This window comes from Vitis riparia, chromosome 13 (assembly GCF_004353265.1).
Source record: "Vitis riparia cultivar Riparia Gloire de Montpellier isolate 1030 chromosome 13, EGFV_Vit.rip_1.0, whole genome shotgun sequence".
NCBI classification, from domain to species: Eukaryota; Viridiplantae; Streptophyta; class Magnoliopsida; order Vitales; family Vitaceae; genus Vitis; species Vitis riparia.
The window spans coordinates 27,706,739-27,729,382 of NC_048443.1; the positions used below are offsets into that span (position 1 = coordinate 27,706,739).

Sequence of the window (22,644 nt, forward strand, 5' to 3'; positions counted from 1 at the left end):
GACCTTTTTGTGAAGTCCAACGGCCGTAGTTTTAGTATTTTTCAGTCAATGCCGCTATTAACCTCTCGATCTCTTCTAAACAATGTCTCTTAATGCTCATTTAATATTAAGTGTAAAAAAAAAAAATTAATAAAATAAAAATTAGTCAAACGTTCTTTTGTTAAAAATTAGGACCAAATACATAAATTTTAATAATAATAAAATCATAAAGATGATTGTATTTTAATTATTAAAATTATGATATGTATGGGGTGTTTGTCTCCGTCTCCATGTGAGTAAAGTTTGAGAAACAGAGAGAGAAGGGAAGAGAAATGCGTTACAGGGGGTGGGATCTGGTGCGGTTCCTAGGGTTTATGCTACTGTGGTCCTCCGCCACAGTCGTCCAAGCTTCGATCCACGAGTACAGGAATGAAGGTTTCAGTCGTCGTCTCAATTCCTACTTCTTCCATGGCGGCAGCGAGGGTCTCTACGCTTCCAAACTCCATCTCTCTCACCCCAATTCCGAAGATAAGCCTCTCAATGGCAAGTCTTTCATCAGGTACTCTCTCCATCTCTCTCTTGTTTTTTTCCCCTTCTTTTTTCTTTTTTCAATGATGATCAAGAATTGTGTTTAAAGATTGTGGTTTTCATCAATGTCGCGGATATTAAGATGGTATAGCTCTCCAATTGGGAGTTCACCAACACTTTTCCATTGTTTTTCTTTTTCCTTTTTGAAATTTTCAGTGGCTCAGCCAGTTGTTTGGAGATAGAGAATTGCGGAATCCTTTTTTTTTTTTAGACGAAAATAATTTTTATCTATTTTCTGTGAAATTTTGATATCCAGAATCAAATTTCCTAGCGGATATATTTGTGAGTTCAAAAGCCTTTTTTTTTTTTTTGTTAAATAAAGGGAATACAATTTATGTGGAAATGGCAAGAGCGGGAGGACTTTGATAACCAATCCGTCAACCACTTGAATCGTAGAACTTCTAATTGATACTTACGCGTAGTTCAGAGATTTATTATTATTTTTCTCCTTTTCTGAAGATTTCGACCTTTACCCATGTAAAGCTTTGGGTAGCCGTCTAAGTAGCTTACTGGTTGGGCTGGCCAGTTGTGGGTGTGAAATATGTGTTTGGCTTTTAAATTTGTATCTGTTTTTCACTTTGATTGGGTATGCATGTCCATTTGTTCTCAGATGTCTTGGTATTGTCTTGTACTCTATGAACCTTATTGAATATTGACATTGTACGCTAAACTTCCATTTTGCAAGCTTCTCGAATGCATTTTTTTCACTGTTGGTTAAGATCAAAGGAATATGACATAGAGTTGTGCAGTGGCTTCCTTGGGGAATTGAAATTATTTTATTTTGAGTGATGCATCCATGTATTTTGATGGTCTACGCAACTCTTATATACCGGAACGGTGGTTTTACAAATTTGAAGGTAGATACATCTTGCACTTATCTCCATTTGGTCATGAGTTGAGAGCTTGGTCCCTATCTTCTTCAGGTTTATTTACAGTAAAGTCATTCTTTTTAGTCCTGTCCAACCATATTGATCCAACTTCATCATTCCCTATTGATTTTGTTTGGAAATTTTAAGCCCCATTTAAGGTCAAATTCTTTGCTTGGTTAGTGGCACTCAAAAAGGTAAATACCAATGACACGTTACAATTGAGAAGATCCTACAAAGGCCTCAGTCCTAAGGTTTATTTGTTGTGTATGGAAAGTGGTGAAACGGTAGGTCATATCTTTTTACATTGCCCATTGAGTTTGGGGCTTTGGCATGAACTACTTAGCTTGACTCATATGGATTGGGTTCCTCCTAGGAGTATATATGACATGAAGATTATTTCATATAGAGGATTGAGAAATTCTAGTAGAGGCAAGGTGTTGTTGTAGTTTGCTTGGCTTGCTATGATGTGGGTTGTGTGGAATGCTAAGGTTTTTTAGGACATGGCAAGAACTTCAAAGAGTCTTTGGGACATAATTCATTTCTTAGCTTCCTTTTGGGCATTATGACAACTTTTGAGGGTGTTTCTCTTAATTTGATCCAACTTGGTTAGATGTTGGTGTCTAGTTCCAAGGGTGTGGGCTAGCAAGGATAGATTGTTTTTGTATATTCTCACTTGGAACATAGCTTTTGGAACCTCATAGTTATATAGATTCTTGAACTTGAAGGTTCTTGCTTTCTTTTGTGTACTTTTTGGAGGATTTCCCATCCTTCTTTATACTTATTTTTACTTACTTCAATATACTGCACTATTATTTCTCATCAAAAAAAGAAAAAGAAAAGAAAAGGTAGATACATTGCCAATTTGCCACATGATGCTTACATCCCAGTAAAGGAATGTGTCACAACCATTTTCCATGTCAATATCTACTCATAACTAGAGTATTATAGCTGGAACAACTCAGAAGTTTTTCTCTCTCTTTTGCTAAATGCGATTTCAGGTTTGAGTCGATCACCTTCCGACGAACGAAAGAAACAACTGAGAAGCAGAATGAGATGCAGCAGAAGACTGGATTGATTGAAGCTATAATAGTTGAAGTCAAAGATAGGGGCAGGATTGGAGGTTCTTATGAAAATACTGATGTGATATGCTGCAACCCGAAACTTGCTGAGCAAGGATCCTGCAAGGTAGGAGAGGTAATCATCCGTCAAGATCCAAATAACCCTGACTGGCCCAAACGGATTCAGACCTCCTTTGAAGGAAAAAATGAAGAGGCTACACTGATTCAGACTGTTGAGATCAACAGTACTGGAATGTACTATCTATACTTTATGTTTTGTGATCCACAACTCAAAGGCACGATACTCAGTGGAAGAACAGTTTGGAGAAACCCAGATGGTTATCTACCTGGTAAAATGGCACCGCTGATGACATTCTCTGGCTTCATGTCTTTAGCTTACCTTGTTCTAGGTCTTGTCTGGTTTCTCCAGTTTGTACAATACTGGAAAGATATAATACACTTGCATTACCACATCACAGCAGTAATTGGTCTGGGAATGTGTGAAATGGCTTTCTGGTATTTTGAATATGCAAATTTCAATTCGACTGGAAACAGACCAATGGGAATTACCCTGTGGGCAGTTACCTTTAGTGCTGTTAAGAAGACTGTCTCTCGCCTTCTTCTTTTGGTTGTTTCAATGGGCTATGGTGTTGTGCGGCCAACCCTTGGTGGTATAACCCCTAAGGTACTCCTCCTTGGTTTCATGTATTTTGTGGCTACGGAAGCACTTGAACTTGTTGAACATTTGGGGAATATCAATGACTTCTCTGGAAAAGCAAAGGTTTTTCTGGTGCTACCTGTGGCACTACTGGATGCCTGTTTTATTCTTTGGATATTTTCTTCGCTATCTAAAACACTGGAGAAGCTTCAGGTAATCTTGCTCTTCTACTCTCTAACTGTCCATGCTACCACAATGTAAAAAATCAATATGGATGAACTCTATAGAGGTTTGGACCTCTTAATGGGAGTTTTACTGAACTGTTCTCATGTATTAAATTTTACTGAGTAGCTACAAGCTACAGCTATTATCTTTTTTTTCTTTGAAGCTTTTTGTGGGATCAAAAAGATTGTCTCTCCTCTGTACCAATTAGGTAGATGGATGATCTACTAATTTTCTTTCCTGGCATATTATATCCTATGTTCATTGTGCTTGATGATCATCTCCTTCTGTACACTATGTGCATAGATGCGGAGAAGCATGGCCAAAATGGAGCTCTACCGGAAGTTTACAAATGCACTCGCGGTATCAGTGCTGCTCTCTGTTGCTTGGATTGGCTATGAGGTCGTCTTTTGCTTCTCTATTTTGTTATTGTTTTTATTTTTGTATTTCTCTTGCTCTACTTAGCTGACAGTTTAATGTTTAAATGACACCTGATAATTTAACTCATTAAATTCTTAATTCCAACCTCAGTAATTTAACCACTCATGCATGCCAAAGTTTCTTGCTTTTAGAAGTTTTCACTTTTCACCATCCTAATGGATGAAGCTGACTAACATTTTAACATCAAGTTATGTGCCTCTTTCTTTGGAAGGATGTACTTGGATTATTAAGCCCCTATAAATCCAGTATCTTCCAACTTGGGAACAGCTACTTTATAATCTTAAATATACAACTCTCTCTGTTCTCTGTGTGTGTGTGTTTTCCTTCTTTTTTCCTTTTCTATGAAATAGTGTTCTGGTTGAGTACTTATAATCAAGGTTATCTGATATGTTCAGTTGTACTTTAATGCATCCGACCCACTGAGTGAACTTTGGCGTAGAGCCTGGATCATCCCAGCCTTCTGGACTTTGCTTGCATACATAATCTTGGTGGTGATTTGCATTTTGTGGGCGCCATCACATAACCCAACTAGGTATGCTCTAGAAACTTTCTCATTCTTGCAGGCTACTACTTGCTGGACTTATTTTGGGATGGAATATTTCTTCGATTAATAGTCATTAAGACATTGCTGGACTCATGTACATTAAGATGATTGAAGTATTCAATGTCCATGTGGATACACTTCCTATTTTTTGTTTTTAAAATAAGAAAATAATAATAAATTCTATATAAAACGCAAAATCTCTTTAAAAATCACTTCAAAATTTGAGGTAGTAAAAGCTTTTTGTTACATCAGTTTTTTTAAGTCCTTACTTTTTCAATGTAAGCCTCTAAGAGTCCTTGAATCTTATTTTAAAAATAGAAAACAGGAAGTGCATCCAAATGGAGGCTTAATAATATGTTTAATTATTTTCTGAAGGACCTAGAACATAAATGACATTTGACAGCTGGACAGATAGAGGATGGTAACTTGTATTAACATTGAACATTGATCTATGGAACCCATTACTGTGTTTGGGGACACTTGTGTCAGCCTTGTGTCTACCTGTTTCTAAATGTGTGTCAATTTATTTTTGTGATATACAAAACAAGATAGATAATACATTAAACAGTGCTACAAATAGAGCACACCCTACCTATTAAATGTCTCTCAATTTATAAGAAAAATTATTGACTTGATATTATACCTCTCAGTTGTATAGTTTGTCAACTATACACACAAAGGTGATGGATGAAGTACCAGTTTCATATTTCTTGTAGAATAGAGCAGTGAAATTTTCTTTGGGAGTTCTGGCCGGGTCAGGCAGCAGAACCCTGTTTCTCAATTCCTATTCTGTATTATTGTGACATCACTATTGTGTAGAAGGTTTGGTTTGGTGATGGGATGGAGGGGTCTTCCTTGTCAAACTTATCATTTGACCATCTTTCTTTATATTATAGCTGACAAGGACTGAGTCTTGTAGATTTGCATACTTGGAGGAGGCGGGAGATGATCTTGAAGAGGAGGGTGTCTCACTGACAACTAGTGGAGTTAAGGTGGCTGGAGATGTAGCAACCAAGCTGGAAAGAAAGGAAAGAAAGGTGTCAATTGCAGCAGATCACGTGTATGGGCTTGGAGAAGATCCCGAGGAAGACAAGAGAGAATAATGGCCCCTTTTTCTTCTTGTACTCCATTGAATCACAGGTTTGATCAGCACTTGTCTCCATTAGTTTACCTGTATTTTCTGTTGTACCTCGCGTTTTATGTAAAAACAACTGAGAGAATGGAAAGCAAGAAAATACAATGAAGTGTCTAAATGGCAGATCACCCACATACTTGTACGTATAGGTTTTAAGTGGGTAAATTCATTCAGTACACCCATGATGAGGAAGTGATGTTGGGATGATCGCCATTTGGGCACTTTAATGTTGTAAAATACTCTTGCAAATCAGATGAGTTTACTGATTATTACGTTACCGGATAAGTCAGAATGGACCAACAAGAGGTGTTGGGTGTATGAAGTTTCAATCTTGTATCTTGACAAATTTGAAAGCAGAGAAACAAAGAGTTACTCCTACTGTTTCCTTGATCACATAAAGAATTATCTTATCTTGCTTGTTCTTCTGATCTGTCCTGCCCATATGAAACGATTGAAAAATCTTGATTTATTTAGAAATCATCACGAACAGGATCTTAACACACCTCAATCCCTTCATAGGAGCATCCTTTCCCTTCCATGTTACTCTTAAGACTATTCAATGTCTCGTAGATATCGATCCTCCTTGTGGAAGATGAGTCTCCTGAGAAGAAAACATCAACCCTGTTTTTCACTTCAATCCAACTGCATCCGGGACTCTTCTTCAAGCCCCTCTCCTTCATAGATGCCCTTAAATTTGCAGCCCTGTCCCACATCTCGACTTCTCCATAAAGGTTCAGCAGTGGCACATAGTTGCTGCCCCTGGCTGGCTCCATCTTCAGTAGGTTATCAGCAGCCAACTCCCCAAGCTCCATGTTCTGATGAGCTCGACAGGCAAACAATAAACATAGCCAAACACTCCTGTCAGCGTCAATGGGCATGCCCCGTATGAAGCTATAAGCGTCGTCCAAGCGTCCAGCACGGCCCAATAGGTCAACTACACTCGCATAATGCTCCATTCTAGGCTCAACCCCATACTCGATTCTCATCAATTGAAATAGATTCAGGCCTTCTTCAACCATACCAGAATGGCTGCAAGATGTGATCAGGGCAAGAAAAGTTACCTCATCGGGAGCTGTTTCCGATCTCTTCATCTCTTTAAATAATCTGACTGCTTCTTCGCAGTTCCCATGAGATCCATAACCAGCTATCATTGAGTTCCATGTCACTAGGTTTCTTCTGGGCATGTTTTCAAAGATCAACTGAGCATATTTCAAACATCCACACTTCACATACATATCGATTAATGCATTCTCCACTTGAAGGTCGGATGGAATTTGTAGTCTTATCTGGTATGCATGCAAAGTCTTCCCTTTAAGCAGTGCTGCAACTGATGAAACCGCAACAAGGACAGTGGTAATGGAGACGGAATCCAGGTAGAAGCCATGCTGTAGAATTTGAGGAAGAAGATTGATGGACATCTCTGGAAGGCCATTCCGGGAATAGCATGAAATCATAGAATTCCAAGCCACCAGATTCTTGTTTGGCATACTAGAGAATACCATTTCAGCGCTCTCTGCAAAACCAAATTTGGAGTACATATCAACCAGGGAACAAGCGACAAAGACATCCGATTCTAATCCACGCTTAATAGCAAATCCATGGATTAAGTGACCCAGTTCTACATTCTCCAGTCCCAAACCCGCACTGATCACACTAGTCATAACATCGGAGTCTGCTTTCACCCCTTCCTTCTCCATGGCTCTGAACAAATCCAGAGCATCCTTGAACCTTCTGTTCTGGCAAAAACCCGCAATCATGGAGCCCCATGCTACAACATCCCTTTCCTTCATTGTATAAAAAACTGAATCAGCATCTTCCGTACTTCCACATTTGCAGTACACTGTCAACAATGCACTCTGTATAGCAACATTACTCTGCATCGATCTCTTTATTACTTCTGCATGAACTGTCCTACCAAAATCATACGATCCAACCACACTGCAACCTGATAAAAGACTTGAAATAGTGAATGAATCAACTGGGGTTTCACCTGCTTTCATCTTGTTGTAGAGCCTCAAAGCATCATAAGCATGACCATTACCGATAAAAGCTGAAATCATTGCATTCCATAGTTCAACTTCTTTGTCCAGTACCTGATCAAAAACCTTTTTGGCATCCTCAACTGATCCAAACTTGGCATACATGGTTAAGAGGGAAGTGCAGACATAAGGGTCATCCTGGAAATTCATTTTTATCACATCACAATGAACCTGCCTGCCAAAGTCTAGAACTTCACCATGAGAGCAAGCAGTGAATGCACCAGTAAATGATGCTGAAACAAGTTTGCAGTTCTCATTCTTAGCCAATGAATACAATTCCAAGCTTTTTTCCCACATCCCATTCTCAACAAACCCCCCAATCATCACGTTCCATGCTACAATATTGCTTCTATTTTCCAGCTTACCAAACAGACTCCAAGCCTCCATTGGTCTACTGCAACTGGAGTACATCCCAATCAGTGCTGTCTCCAAATAAGGGTCACCCTCAAACATGTTTTTGATAATGTAACCATGAATTTGCCTCCCTGCCATGTACCATGAAAGTCTGTTACAAATGCCAAGGACTATACTAAGAGAGTACCCATCAGGCCTAATACCCAACTCCTGCATTCTACAAAACTGAGCAAGACCCTCCTCAAAATGGCCATATTTAAAGTACCCATCAATCACAGGGTTCCAAACAGTGATGTCTGGAGCTGAGTCTCTACTCTCAGACATTTTGTCAAACACTTGGAGTGCACTCCCGAGTAACCCACATTTCACATACATGTTGATCAAAGAGGTGGCTATGTATGGATCAGATTGTAGACCCATTGTGACAATGGAGGCATGGATTGCTCTTCCATGGTAGAGATTTGAAAGGGAGGCACAGGTTTTGAGAAGAGATGGGAAGGTGAATTTGGCGGTGGTGAGAGCGGAATGGGGTGTTTTGGAGTGTAATTCCAGGGCTTGGGAATATTTTCCTTGTTGAACTAAGGCCTTGATCTTGGAATTGATCGAGGGTGAGACCTCTGTTTGTCTCAGACTATAAAATTTTCTAGAAATGAATTGATTGAAATGCATCTCATCATCTCTGTAAAAATGGGTATGGAGGAGAAAATGAAAATAGCCTTCACAAGCTTCTCATTTATAAAAATGAAAACAACGAACCTAATTCAATTTTTGCGTTTCCATATCACCCTCAATTATTTTTTTTATTATAATTGGAAATATCTCTATAAATTGTGAAGAATTATGATAGAAAAACCACCATCCTCATTCTCCTGTCCCTTTTCTTCTTCTCCCTTTCTTTCTTTCTTTCTTTTTTTTTTTTAAATCAGAAACCAAATCTTAAAAACTTTGTGTAATCCATGGTGGAAAATTTTTCCCTTTCAGAGACTCTGGAAAGAGAAGCTAAATATCAATTGAAAATGAATTACCAGCAAAGAATTATAAAAAACTAATATATTTCATCATTCAATGGAATGAGTTCTTGGCTAGAAAATGAATCAACAGCAAAGAAATATCAATTGAAATCAATGACAACACTGGCATCTATACTCAGCATTTCATTGTTTTACTACTTTGACACATTCACTCTTGCAATTTTCTTACCTTCATGAATTTTAAGATGTAGTACCTGACTGACAAAATCTCCCTGAAAAATTTAGGAGAGAATGGTACTGGAAATGGTTTACAAGAAAAGTAGACTTGAAACTGTGACTAGATCTTGACATTCAAGGGGATTCATTCACGGAATAAATTGAGTTGAGTGAAGATTTTGGTACCTAACTATAGAACTTCAGTCCCCCCAGAAGGGTTTTCATATTATTTTCAGGCCTGAGGTTTCACACTTCTTCAACCTACAGTTCAAAAGAATTATACTTTTAGAAACAAAAAATAAAAATGTTGATGGCAAAGATACAAAGAGGGTGGTGGTTCATAGCAGACCACCAGAGAGTTTCCAAACTGAAATGGGAAAAAAGGGATTTGTAGGTATATTTTTTGTAACTTTGTACCTGAGGTAGGTTCATCAACTCAAGCACAGCCTTTTTTGGGGTTAGTTCATTGTCAATAATCCGAGCAACTGCTGTTAAAACTGGCATCTTAACATTGTATTTTTGGGCCAATGCAATCACAGCACCAGCTGTTGATACACCTTCAGCTACCTAGAAGGCATGGGGACTAAGTAACCTCATCAATCCTCAAAAATTTAATAGGTAAACAAAGAAGATTTTCAAGCACCTGATTCATGGAACCCAGTATGTCATCAAGCTTCTCTCCCGATCCCAGACGAATTCCAACCGTTTTGTTTCTTGATAAATTCACAAAACATGTAAGCATAATGTCCCCAGTTCCTGATAGACCCATAATTGTTGTTGATTTGGCCCCCATCTTCATGAAGAAAGAGAGGAGAAAAAATAGCAGGGGGGAATGTATGAGATAACAGTGAACATCATAATTCATTTCTGTTACCAACATAAATTATTCAAAATACACAAAAGAAATCATTGAATCCTAAGAAGCAAAATGAATTGATACAACTTAAGCCAAGGAGAGAACACATGAATTGTGCCATCATATAAAGCAAGCAAAAGGTAAGATCAAGACAAAAATAGTCCCTAATGACAGATGGAGAATATTTTTTAGTAGAAAAACTTCATGGATGACCACCACATCATAATTCTGGTGAAAGAGAATAGTTTTACACCATTAGTATCTCATCCCTATCAACTGGAAGCAAGGACTTTGGCTAAATCCACCTGTCCCACATAATTTTTCTTCCATCTATTTGGTCTCCATTCAGGAAGTAACATCAAAAGAGAAAATAATGCCAATTACAATATTCTCCACTTGTGTTAACTACATAAATGAATGGATTAAACATCTGGACATAAAAAATGACTTGTGGCAGAAAATAAAAGTTCAAGGTTTAAAGCATAACTAAAGTACCTTTGTCGCTAACCATCTTATCTCGGAACAACCTTGTGCAACAAGAGCTGCCATAGAATTATTACCAAGATTCATCCCCTCCACAATACCAGCTGCTATTGCAAGTACATTCTTGAGTGCACCTGCAATTTCCACCCCTGTAACATCACTGGAGTATCTGAGGTTACGAGCTGAGCATGTGCACTAAAATCTATATGTATGGCTTTCAAGTTTCTCTACCATTAATCACGAGAACCAAGTACTTAACCAACCTAAAAACAACATTTTGAGGAGGGCCAGATAATTGAGGGATTAAGGTATATATAAACAATGTTTAGGTAAAAAGGTGCTGTTGGTAGATGAAAGAACACGATGATTAGATGGAGAGCCTAGAATTCTCAAGAGCAACCATTTTCCATGATCTAGGTTTACAAATGCAAGGGGTATGTTAAAGATGATACTTCTAGTAGAATTAGACCTAGGTAGATGAAGTGGGGTGCTTTAGAATGTCATGTAGTAGAGGTAGCCACAAGAACCAGCAGAACTTTATGATGTAATCTGTTGGCCAACAAGTAATAACATGTCGATAAAATGAGGATAAAGATGTGGATGGGTGGCAAGTTGAGAAAGACAAAACATAAAAAATGGAAGCATTCATCAAAGGTAGACTGCGAATCAATCAAGAACAGGACATGAAGAAGATAAATAGCTATGGACCATGTGAAGACAACAAAGGGGTCAATTGAGGAAGAATAAAGATTGGACCATGAAACAGAGGAATAGCAAGACATGATTGTGTACCCTTTCAAAATAGCGCAGTCAAAAGGCTTTTGGGAGAGAGACAACAAGAAAGTTAATAAAAAGAAATTTATAATTAATTTAGTTGATGTAAAGGAGAACCTCTACCTTGATGTGCTAATTCTTAGATGACTAGAAGCTAGTAGCTGCTGAGTGGCATTTGCAAGTTTCTTGTCTTTTGATGCCACAACCATTGCTGCAGGACATAAAGGGAGTGCAAGATAAATATGCTCAGTACCTTCAAGTAATAAACAAATTGAAGGTATGCAAATGAAGACATATGCAAGTAACCTGTTGGTAATTTATTCATCAATTCCAATGCAAACGAAGGTCCTGATAGTGCAATAAAAGGTTGTCGAGGATTCCCCAGAGCTTGGGGAATAATCTGAGACATCATCCTGAATGTATTGAGCTCCAAGCCTTTGCTAAGGGATATGAATGGCAAGGTTGGATCAACAGAGTCTGCAATGCCTTCAAGAAAAGACGAGCTGAACTGCAATAAAAGAGACCAGTTAAAGGCAGTTCCTTCCTTTTTATACATAATGATATAATAGGACAAGTTAAAGAACTTGATTCAGTGGGATATGATACTATATTAGCATGCAATAAAGACCACTGAGATCAAGACTATCATCAAGATCAGTCTAGGACTGTACAGAAATGAGCCATTACATGAGACCATTGCAAAAGCTCTGAGTATAAAAGAAGCAACAGAAGACTAAGGTAAATTCAAAGACCTGCACAGGTACAGCATGAAGACAATAGTCCGCACCGAGCAAAGCAGCTCTGGCATCAGTTGTTGCAATTACATTTTCTGGTAGCTTGTGTTCTGGGAAATACTTACTGAGAAGAAATAACATCAAATAAGATTAAAAATGAAATCCTCAATAAAGAAAGAAGAAAAAAGAAAGGGAAAGCAATAAGACAAATCTGCTCCAATATCCTAATTATTTAATACATCTTGCAGATATACGAGTCCTGCAGTTGACTGAAAACTCACCAATTACAGTGGTTCTCATTAATAGATTGACAAACTTGAGAATTGCGTACAAGCATGTTAACTTCCAATTGAGCCTTTCGAGCTGCAACATGGGCAGCCATTGCCGTACCAAATGATCCACCTCCAAGGACCACCACCTAACGAGCAAAAGTGTTTATAGCCAAACAAAAAAAAAGCAACTGTATATACGAAATTCAATTTACCATGTTCAAATTACTTCAACAGGTTGGCCTGCTTACAATGTGCTATACACTGGCAATTAGGAAAACGCTTGAGCCACCATTTACTAAGGTCAGATGAGTAAAAATCAAAGTCAACTTTTACTAATATTTTGATATATTTATTGGGAAAGTTTATTATTGTCCTACAATCTTTTATCTCAAAATGTAGCTTTCTCAGTTTCTTTATCTGAACAAATTTAGTCATAGTCTATCTGGTTAGAAGAAACCATATATAATAATGGCATATACTCATTATTCAGAACACGAAAAGTAGGAAATTCACAACCGTCACCCCAATTCAAATATGCTACTTGTTTTACTAGCAAAGCTATAAACTTGCAAGCTCAGCAGCATCCAAGATTCCATCCAATAATCTTGAAATTCAATCCAATAAAACCCAACCCCAGATGACAGAATTTTTTGAGGTATTAAATAAACCCAATCCAAACCAAGAAATTCAATATCAAATACAAGAAATGTGTGGCATTCCACCATAATGGTCAAAAGTCTAATTCGTAACAAACCCACTCAAATTCAACCCAACAAAACAACTTTTTCCGCTAACCCAGTAGAGGGATTTCATGAAACTGCAAAGAACAACCCAAGAATATGACTCAACAAACCTGCAGACCCAATTACAGAACACACAAAAAATGCAGAATGGAGCAACCAGAGAAGATGATACAGTGTAAAACTAGAGGAGTTATATGGATTAAGGGAAGAAACCTTGTTGGTGCGCTCAAGCACATCGGTCTTGGCCTTGGAACGCCAAGAACGGGACCAGCGGACCAGCTTCTCCCAGGCGATTCTCACCACTTTCTGGCGGTCTTTGGCTGGTTCTGAAGTCTCTTGAGGGTTGGCAGACAGCGCCAGAAATGTGGGTCTTGATGGTGAAGGAAGAGGGTGAGAAGAATAAGAATTTGAAGAGAAGAATGGGTTCAAAAACGGTGGTTGTAGCCGTGACGCTACCATTTTTTGGGAGCCACAGGAATGGACTTCGCTTTTCCTCTGCTCTTTTTTCATGTGGTGGAGCCTGGAGCTGCATTCTATATAAATATAAATTATTAATTTTATAATTCCCAGGGAAAATAAATAGACCTAAGCTCCATGCCCCTCGCTCACCCATGTCCCCCTTGTAGAAAGAATAGTTTTTTCAGTTCGAAATTTGAAAACTTATTAACGTTTTTGAAAACAATAGCTTTTGAAAATAATTGGAAGCACTTCCTTTGACTTGGGAGATTTTTAGTTGATCGGTTTAAGAGGTAAATAAGGACTTTAGATTATGCAGAGTTTTAAAGCTCATACTTGATTTGAAGAGTTAGAAAATTACTTCAAAATAACTTAAGAATATGCAAGTTTATATGAAAAGACAATACTTCATGTTGAGTAAGTCGATACTATGATAAGATGTGATTGCAATTTTGTAACCAAAACCTTTGATTGATTAGTTGAAAGTAAGGAAGAATATATACATGCAATTTTTTTATTGATTTGGGTGGATTCTTAAAATGATTGTTTTATACATGTATGTATGTATGACTAATTTATTGTTTATCTTATAAAACAAAATTATTTAAAAGTTAAATAATTTTGTTTTAAATTATTAACAAATATTGAAGAATTAGATGTATTGTTTGGAGGAGTGTTAGTTATTGTCGTTTTCGAGGAGTAATAGCTTCTAAAATTGAGGAATCATCAACATGTTCTATATCTATGTCTAGTGAAACTCTAATTAATTAAAAAAAAAAGGTAATAAGTTGTCAATAAATATTAACGAGGAAGTACAAGCTTTTAAGCAAAAATAAAAGAAAGAAATAGTAAATTATAAAAAATAATGAATGCCTTAAGGAATCTTGAAGGACCCTTCAAAGAAATAAATGAAAATGTTGAGAAAATTCTTATCATAATCCACTGTATTATATAACAATTAATGTGTTTTATAAGAAGAAAGAATATTAAAGATTGTAAAATCTACATGGAAAGTGATCAAAAGCGGGAGGGATGAATTCAAAGCTTGTGGAAATGACTTTAAACATTTAGTTTGAATTTATATAATAAACATAGTATATTGCTTGTCTAATGATTCTAATATGATGTATATTTAGTTTGCTTATTTTGGATATTTGATATATAGATTTCTTTTTTATTAGACTTGATATTATGATTGTAATATAATATATTTGGTTTTCCTATTTTTGATATTTGATATATTTTAACTTTTATCATTGTAACCTTTGACAAAATTTTAGGAATTAGTGGTATTGATAGGAGGAGTGTTAGCTATTTAAGAATTAAGTTAGAAAAAAAAAACTAACAAACAAACCAATGTGATTATTTTGTGGATTTATCAAAATTATTTTGAACTTTAAGTTATTATGCAAAATTACTTTTTTAAACATACTCAATATGTTTAACAATTTAAATTAAATCATTAAATCATACTAATTCATTAAGTTTAGGGATGATAACAAGAAGGGTTCAAGAAGAGTCACCACTATCTCAACCTCATCCAATCAATACAAAATAATTTTCATCTTTGTCCTAATAAAAATAAATAAATAAATGGCACAGTTTGGTATGAAAATTTCACATACTCACTTCATTGATTTAAATATATATATATATATATATATATATATATATATATATATATATATATATATATATATATATATTATAAATAAATAAAATAGTATAATTTTTATAACTTATTTGATTGAAAAGTGATTTTCTTTTTTTTAGTATTTTATGTGTTAAAATTGGAGAAATTAAAAAAATTAAATTAAATTATTTAAAAAAAATTGATTATATACATATTTAAGGTAGGGCAAGGCATAACAAAGCAATGCCCAAACTTGTCCTGAATTTAAAAAAGAAAAAAAAATCTCAAACTAACCCCTAACCCGTTAATTTTAATTAATGGGATAGAGAATAAAAAATAATAATAATAATAATAAATCTCACCCCATTGATTTATCTAACACCTTATACTCTTCTAAAAATCCTTTGCATATCCTAATTTTTTACATCATATTTAACATTTATTAAAGTTAGAGTCCAATTAAGATAAAAGGACAAAACATACTTACTAAGAGGTCTAGCAAATGGTGTTTACAAAAGGGGATTACAACTAAACTAAATACCTTTGCAAAATATAAATAAATCATATTGGAAATTATCACATCCCTATCTCAAAATTCAAAACATTCTTAGAAATTGTGTTTAACCTACAATAAAAAAAAAAAGTTAAATAAATAAATAAATAAATAATCAAATTATTGGTTAACAAAAATCACAAAGACTAAAATTAAATTATTACAATTTTAAGTCGTAAAATTAGTTTATAATTAAAGAAAGTTAGAATTTAATGCTTCTTCAATAAATTACATATTCACCTCAAAATTGGTGCAAAACTTTTATTTGATGTCTCGATTTTTTTTTTTTTTTACTTCAATTTAAGTTGAAGTTGAAGTCAAAATTATAATTTTTAAAATATGATATTGATATTTTGTAAACTTTTATTAATTATGATGGAAATTCTTGTATAAATCAAAATAAAATTTCTATAAAAAGTAATATTTTTCCGACCTTCCTAATTAATAGACATAAAAGCTACTATTGAAATTAAAAAGTTGACTTGTCAGAAATGGATACAAACAAGCCCTCAATGAAACTAGTAGAAGCTCAAAAACTAAATGAAAATCACTTTCCATTAGCTGCAATGTGGGGACAATTGATCTTTCTAGGTTCTCATGTTCTTGGTAGGAAGTTGAACCACCAGGTTGATGTTTCTACCTACAAGCTCTGCAACAACTTCACTAAATTGATGATAAGACCCAACCTTCATGGAAGGCCAAAAAATTAAAAAAAGAAGCACACCCAATTTGCTTACATGTCCAGAACTGAAACCCAACACGGAAGCAACGCGCTTTCTCCACCTGGGCCAGCAGTTTCCTTCCTACTTTACTTCTCCATTCGGCAAACCCAGTTTGATCCAATAAATAGATTTTTCTCATCTCTCATATTCAGTGACAAACCCCCTGCTTCTGGGCTTGATCCAAAAGGGCTTTTCCTCATCTGACCATGCTGTTTTTCTGGTTTCTCTGAGTCTCACCTTCCCAAGCTTCAATCAGTAGGAGTAAAAGGTAAACATATGGAGATTTTTCTTTTTTTTTTCTTTTTCTTTTTCTTTTCTTTTGAATTGCATTGGTTGATTGGAGCATTTGGGCTGGCTTGATTTTGATGTATTGTTTCTGGGTGTTTGTGATTTATTGGTTGATCATTCCATGGATTGATTGGGGCATATGGGGTGTTCTAATTTTGATGTATGTTTTGGGTGTCTGTTATTTTAGGTGGTTTTGGTGAAGGAAGAGCATGGTTGATCATCATCATCATGGCAGCGAGCGGTCTTCAAGGAGCAGACCAAGAGGCGATTCGCTTCTGGGAAGCTGCTGCTGCCCTTTTTTTTGGGTTTCGGCTACGTTTAGAGGGATCGGGAGATGCGTGTTTGTGAGTTGTTACCCCATAATTCAATGCTTTGGGTGGGATGATTGCAAGCACCACCACCATAGGCATTTCTGAATTTATCAATTCAAACATTCTGATCCAACCTGTTTGATTTCCTCTTTTTTTGTGTTTGATTCTCCCGTACCCTCAATTTGATTGGTTGCTGAGAAAACACGAGAAAAAGATCAAGAAACTTGTACAGGAAGAAGAAGAAAAAAAGAAAAACAATTGGAATCTTCCAAAGTTTATTCTGTTCTCTCTTTAAAATAATGTCTCTGTTAACAGGCTGTTTGTGTTCATTGGGGTTTTGATTGACGACATTAGATTCTCATTTTCACTAGCATTGAATGATCATACGGTTCATTGAATACTACTTTAATGTTAGGGGGGATCGAATATGGCAACACACTGTCTCCATTGATGATTGATGAAGAACAAAAAGGATAAAGAAAAAGGGGGGAACCAGTTTGAACTGTCAAACTAACAAGAACAATGGTGGGTTTTCTCATACTAGAATATATTCTCTCGCCTAACAAACAGAGCAGGAAAAAGATAACTTTGAGTTGAAGGCCACCAAACAAGAATATTCATTCATTGAAACTATTCTCATACAATTATGCAGGGATTGTGGGTTTTTTTTGTGGGGGGGAGCGGGGGTGATACTACTACTACTAGTCTACTACTACTACTGTGTATGAAAAAGGTATCCTACCCCTACGGATGGATTTTCTTGCTTAATTTTCTAGGGAAAAAAATGTGTTTAGCTTCTGTGCTTCAAGTAACATCTTAGTTTCTTCACATCAGACTGCTTGAGGGGCTTTAGCATGAACATTTGAGCTCCTTCCTCCAGGCACCTGTGCATACACAGTCAAGATCTAGTCAGCAACAAGAACAACCATAGCCATGAACAGGTAGAAAAAGTGTTGCAGTCATGGTTGGTGAATTACTTATTGATTCGAGTTGGGATGTTTTCTGATGACATTATCACAACTGGAACCTCCTTCAAGATGGATGACTGCTGCTTGGAAAGAGAGAAAAAAAGAAAAGTATAAAATTAAAGAATTAAGGGCTTAAAAAAAGGTTAAAGCAGAGGGAACTTTCCTGGAAAATTTGACTTTACTAACCTTGACTCTCTTGAGCAGCTCATAGCCTGTCATTCCTGGCATACAGTAGTCTGTAATTATCAAATTCACCTTTGAAACCTGCATAGAATTAGTAACAACTATGGATTACTATAACCCAAAAAGGCTTTCTTAGTTACATTCTTTGTTGATCTTCCAAAAGGAGAAATGATAAAATTCTGAAAACTTTTTCTTAAAATTAAAGACATTCATGGGGAGAGAAAAGAAGGTGACATACACTGGCTTTGTGGGTGGTCTGTTGATTATCACCCAAACCCAGATACTCCAAAGCCCTCAGCCCATTTTCTGCAGTGGTCACTGCATCAAAAGATTCAAAACCATGAATATTATCAGTAATCTACAAACCCCACCACCAAATTTCTCATTTTTCCAATCTTCAACATTGTGAACATGCAAACACACCACCTTTGCAGAAAAATATCAAGTGGGCATTCCCTTTTCTCCTTTTTTTTTTTTTTTTTTTTTTGGGTTATAAACAAAGACTTCATCTATATTCAAATTAAAATGCCCCCAAAATTCACTTTCATCAAAATCTCAGCTCCCTGCTCTGAAAATGCCATTGCCATGAAACCCAAACAAACACAAAGGAGCCAAAACGACGTCGTTTATCACAAAACAAAAAGTAAAAAAAACAAAAAGCAAAAAGTCAGGTAACTTCTGCTGTATCATTATGTATAAATATATATACCTCTGCAAGAGAAGTTCTTGAGCAATTTCTCAATGAGCTTGCGGTCAATGAGATTATCGTCAACGGCAAGAACATGGGGTTCATCCCCATAATCCATAACCATCATGTCGTTAGCTGTAGAAGAAGAAGCATCCATGGCTTCCACTCAACACCCAAAAAATAAAAAACAGATAGAGAGGGAAAAAAGAAAAGTAAAGGGAGATGGCAATAAAAGAGGAGAGAAAGAGAGCAATAAATGAAGCAATCCTCTGACAAGAACAATAAAGAAGGAAGCAGAGAGACACACGAGATGTGTATGGTATGGTGTATGCTGCAATGAACGTAACTGGTGGGTGGTATTTATAGACAAAGTACAGAGAAGAATGATAGCAAGAAGAAGAAGAAGATATGAAGAAGAAGAAGAAGAAGAAGATGAGGTGGGGTTTAGGAAGAAAAAAGGAATCAGCAGAAGAAATCAAAGTCACAGATATTTCGTGATCCTTTTGGGGTTTCTCCTGATTCGATGCAGTCCCTTTGTTTCACCTTCTCTTTCTCTCTCTCTCTCTCTCTCTCTCTCTCTCTCTCTCTCTTCTTCACCAGTGTCGACTACCACCATAGCAACCGTAGCCCATGTGTAAAATATATATATGTATAATATTTTTTCTCTCTCTCTAGGTTTTTCTCTCTCTAGTATCAATATCAGTATCTGCATGTCCTTCTGCCAGATCCTCCAGCTCACTTTCCCATTGTACTGTTTGGATTTTGGATCAGTCAGCCTCCTTCACAATGCCAAAAAACCAGGAATTCGAACTGAGGCCCACCAATACGACGTCGTTTCATTCATGCCTTTGATTTTAACATTTTTACTACTCCACCCTATGTGTCATCACATCACCATTCACCATTCACCATCACCCCCCAATTTTGTTTTGAATTTTGCTTGGTGGGTTTTCAAAATGATAAATCCAAGTGGTAAATCTTTTTATTTTTATTTTTTCAATGGTAAAATTTAGAATTTTTTAAGTTTTGGTTGGTGGGTTTTCAAGGTTTGAGTTATAATTTATTGAATGAAATATTGATGGGTTATGATTTATTAATAAACCCCAAGTGGTAATTTCCTTTTTTTTTAATGGTAAAAAATTGGCTTTATAAGATTTTTCTTCATGATTTTTCAAAGTAATGTTTATGGATTTAGGATTTATGGTTTCATTCAATCCCAAATGGTAGATTATTTTTTAAAAAAAAATTATATCTATATTTAAGGTAAAAGATTAGAGTATAGATTTTGCTTTGGTGGGGCTTCATTGTCATATTTATTAGTAAAATGCAAAGTCCCACGAGTATTTCTAAGTATTACTTCCTTTCTAGATGCTAATGAATATGATTTTGAATTCACAATTTTGTGATTTTTAATGTATTTTTTCCAAGAAGATTCCTTTGGATTTTAGGTTTTATGACCAAGTTTGTACAATTTGAAACATTTCTCTTCAATATCTTACCTAGTTTTGTGTAGGATTTGAGATTGTGTACAAAGATTGCAAAATAATAACAATAATAATAAAAGATAATTGAAATGGTCAATCCTTCTAAATTGTGTTACCAAGATTTTCTAGATTTGGTCACATCTAGAATTTGCATCCAACCCTTTTTCCAATCTTACAATATTTTATGGGTAATATTAGGGCAATTTAAATTTTTTCTTTCTTTTTCATCTTTTTTTCTTAATTTTCCTTTCCCCATAATGAGGTTTTTGACAAATTTGAATGATCAATTTTAATTGAATTGATCAAATTTGAAAAGAGACCCAATGAGTTCAATTTTATTTGATTCGTGAACAATAATATATTAAACTAGTTCAAGAAGTCTTAACATGCTATGGATAGTGCTTTCTCTAAAAATCTTTTTAGGATAATTATTTATTAAGTGTTTTTTAAGAAAATATTATAATAATTTTTTAATATAATAAGTCATTTTTTATATTTTTAAAAGTATTTTCTAAATTTTATAAAATACTTTTTTTTTTCAAAAAAACTTTTTAGATTAAAAATGTTTTTTACAATTACTGTTAAATAAACTCTTAATAATAATAACTGTAACTTTGTAAAAAACTAAAAAAAAAAATTCTACGTACATTATTCTACATTACTATAAATAAGTAGCAATTAAAATTCGAAGTTATAATATTGTACAATTAAATTATTATTCATGCATATCAATCTAAATCTAAATCTAAATCACTAAAAAAAATGTAAATTAATTAGTTTGATTCAAATGAATTTTTTTAGACCACTTAATTTTTTTTCTCACCTCAAAGCTTGAAAATAAAAAGGCAATTTGAAATTTTTTATACTCCTCTTTATTTAGAGCCCCTCCATGATGTGACATTTTTTAAAACTTTGAATCTTTTTGGAAAATGGGTTTTTTACTACAACATACAACTAAAAATCGAAAGCACTTTCTTATTCTTTAAATAATAATTAATTTTTTATTAAGCCTTTTTTAACAAAAGTGATACTAACAAAAGGCACAAAGGTGGAATAAAAGTATTTTGAGGGATATTATTAAAAATTTAATTAGTTGAAAGGGAATAATTTTCATATTTGTGATTGTAACATTTTTCATATAGATTTTTTGAGAGTAACCCGTTTTTTATATAAACGTCGTTAATTATTTCAAATATTTACATATAAGTTTCTATAAAAATGATTGGTTTTATAAGAAAAGAATAAGGGCATTTTAGTCAAAATATGATATAAAAAATAGAGATTAGATTTCCAAAATTGGGTTTTCAATTGCCCTTTTAATCAAATAACTCATTAATAAAAGGGTTAAAATATGACTTTATTTTGCAAAAATAATCCCAATTCTTTTCATAATAAGAAATAAAAATCATTTTATTAAAAGTGATATTTATTCACCCAAAAATTGATCCCTTTTCTTAAAAAAAATCATTTTTTCAAAATAATGGATAAAAATACAATTTTTATATCAATTTTAATTTCACATCAAAGTATAACACAAGGGTATTTTGGTCCATTTTAGGTTATATTTACAATTTCAAATGTACAAGGTTGTGCTTTTTTAAGTGAGGGGAATATTTTGGCTTTTGGCATGAATATTTCTTATCAAAATTATTGCCAAACGGAGGCTTAATACCTTTCAAAAAAAAAAAAAAAGTTTATATGACAACAAATATTAGAATGATAGAATTTCTAAAATATTTATGATCTCAAAAATAAAAATAAAAAGGAACATTTTTGACATTTTTCAAGATTAAATAATTTCAATAGACATTCCAAAAATTGATATCCAAAATGGGGTGTATAGTGTCCTTTTGGCACAAGAATAATATCCACAATTTCTTTCCAAACAAAAATTTTGAATTTATTTTTCAATAAATAAAATTATAAATAGCTATAATTAGAATTTGATTAGTGTGTCCAAGGATTATTTTTGGATATGGTATCAAAATTAGGGTTTGAGTAGAGTATGAAAGGGGCTACTTTTTGTTACAGTATAACAAATAGTCATAAAGCACAAATTATAATATATTATTTTTATAAATAAAATTCATTTGACAATGTTTCTATAAAGCACTTTTAGCGTCAAAAATTATTTTTGAAAAAAATTTAAATGATTGACATAATTTATAAAATATTTTTAAAAAATCACTTATAATAGTTCTCATAAAAACATTTTATAAATAATTTTCGATATTTCACATCTTTCTAGTGATTATGAGCATGTTTTGTAATTGTTTTTAAGAATAGTTAACTATTCTTCGAAGAAAAAAAAAACATATTAAGAATATGAAACAAGATAGTTTCGGATAATATCTTTTAGTTATTTTTTATTATTTTAACTTATTTTTTTAAGATTATTTTAAAAAATAATTATCCAAATATA

At 34.5% G+C, this 22,644-nt stretch overlaps 4 protein-coding genes and 1 long non-coding RNA gene across 7 annotated transcripts; 2 read left to right on the forward strand and 3 right to left on the reverse strand.

The window, feature by feature from the left end:
• Positions 1-266: 266 nt before the first annotated feature.
• On the forward strand, positions 267-5,783 carry LOC117928042 (transmembrane protein 87B-like). The gene is made up of 5 exons (XM_034847809.1): positions 267-538; positions 2,435-3,365; positions 3,681-3,776; positions 4,211-4,347; positions 5,279-5,783. Exons 1-5 carry the CDS (start codon positions 312-314, stop codon positions 5,460-5,462), a joined length of 1,575 nt encoding a protein of 524 aa, XP_034703700.1. The 5' UTR covers positions 267-311; the 3' UTR covers positions 5,463-5,783.
• Positions 5,741-8,837, reverse strand: LOC117928045 (pentatricopeptide repeat-containing protein At2g40720). Its single transcript, XM_034847811.1, has 2 exons — positions 8,096-8,837; positions 5,741-8,038 (listed from the first exon to the last, which is right to left on the reverse strand). Exons 1-2 carry the CDS (start codon positions 8,554-8,556, stop codon positions 5,989-5,991), a joined length of 2,511 nt encoding a protein of 836 aa, XP_034703702.1. The 5' UTR covers positions 8,557-8,837; the 3' UTR covers positions 5,741-5,988.
• LOC117928044 (glycerol-3-phosphate dehydrogenase [NAD(+)] 2, chloroplastic) lies at positions 7,932-13,428 on the reverse strand. Of its 2 annotated transcripts, XR_004653473.1 has the most exons (10): positions 13,150-13,428; positions 12,203-12,339; positions 11,940-12,045; positions 11,494-11,695; positions 11,311-11,398; positions 10,426-10,573; positions 9,718-9,867; positions 9,492-9,641; positions 9,261-9,335; positions 7,932-8,018 (listed from the first exon to the last, which is right to left on the reverse strand). XR_004653473.1 is itself a non-coding variant. In XM_034847810.1 (9 exons), exons 1-9 carry the CDS (start codon positions 13,393-13,395, stop codon positions 9,321-9,323), a joined length of 1,242 nt encoding a protein of 413 aa, XP_034703701.1. In that variant the 5' UTR covers positions 13,396-13,428; the 3' UTR covers positions 8,978-9,320. The 2 variants fall into 2 exon arrangements, 1 of the variants encoding a protein (XP_034703701.1); XM_034847810.1 differs by lacking the exon at positions 7,932-8,018 and having other exon boundaries at positions 8,978-9,335.
• Positions 13,429-16,267: 2,839 nt separating this feature from the next.
• Positions 16,268-17,228, forward strand: LOC117927733. The gene is made up of 2 exons (XR_004653403.1): positions 16,268-16,568; positions 16,776-17,228. It is a non-coding gene; the product is annotated as an uncharacterized LOC117927733 (long non-coding RNA).
• A 258-nt stretch (positions 17,229-17,486) lies between these two features.
• Positions 17,487-19,327, reverse strand: LOC117927732 (two-component response regulator ARR17). Of its 2 annotated transcripts, none has more exons than XM_034847390.1 (5): positions 18,760-19,327; positions 18,289-18,368; positions 18,054-18,131; positions 17,877-17,944; positions 17,487-17,783 (listed from the first exon to the last, which is right to left on the reverse strand). In XM_034847390.1, the coding sequence occupies exons 1-5, from the start codon at positions 18,893-18,895 to the stop codon at positions 17,690-17,692; spliced, it is 456 nt and encodes a 151-aa protein (XP_034703281.1). In that variant the 5' UTR covers positions 18,896-19,327; the 3' UTR covers positions 17,487-17,689. The 2 variants fall into 2 exon arrangements, with proteins under 2 accessions (XP_034703281.1, XP_034703280.1); XM_034847389.1 differs by having other exon boundaries at positions 17,877-17,947; positions 18,760-19,326.
• Between the last annotated feature and the right edge of the window lie 3,317 nt (positions 19,328-22,644).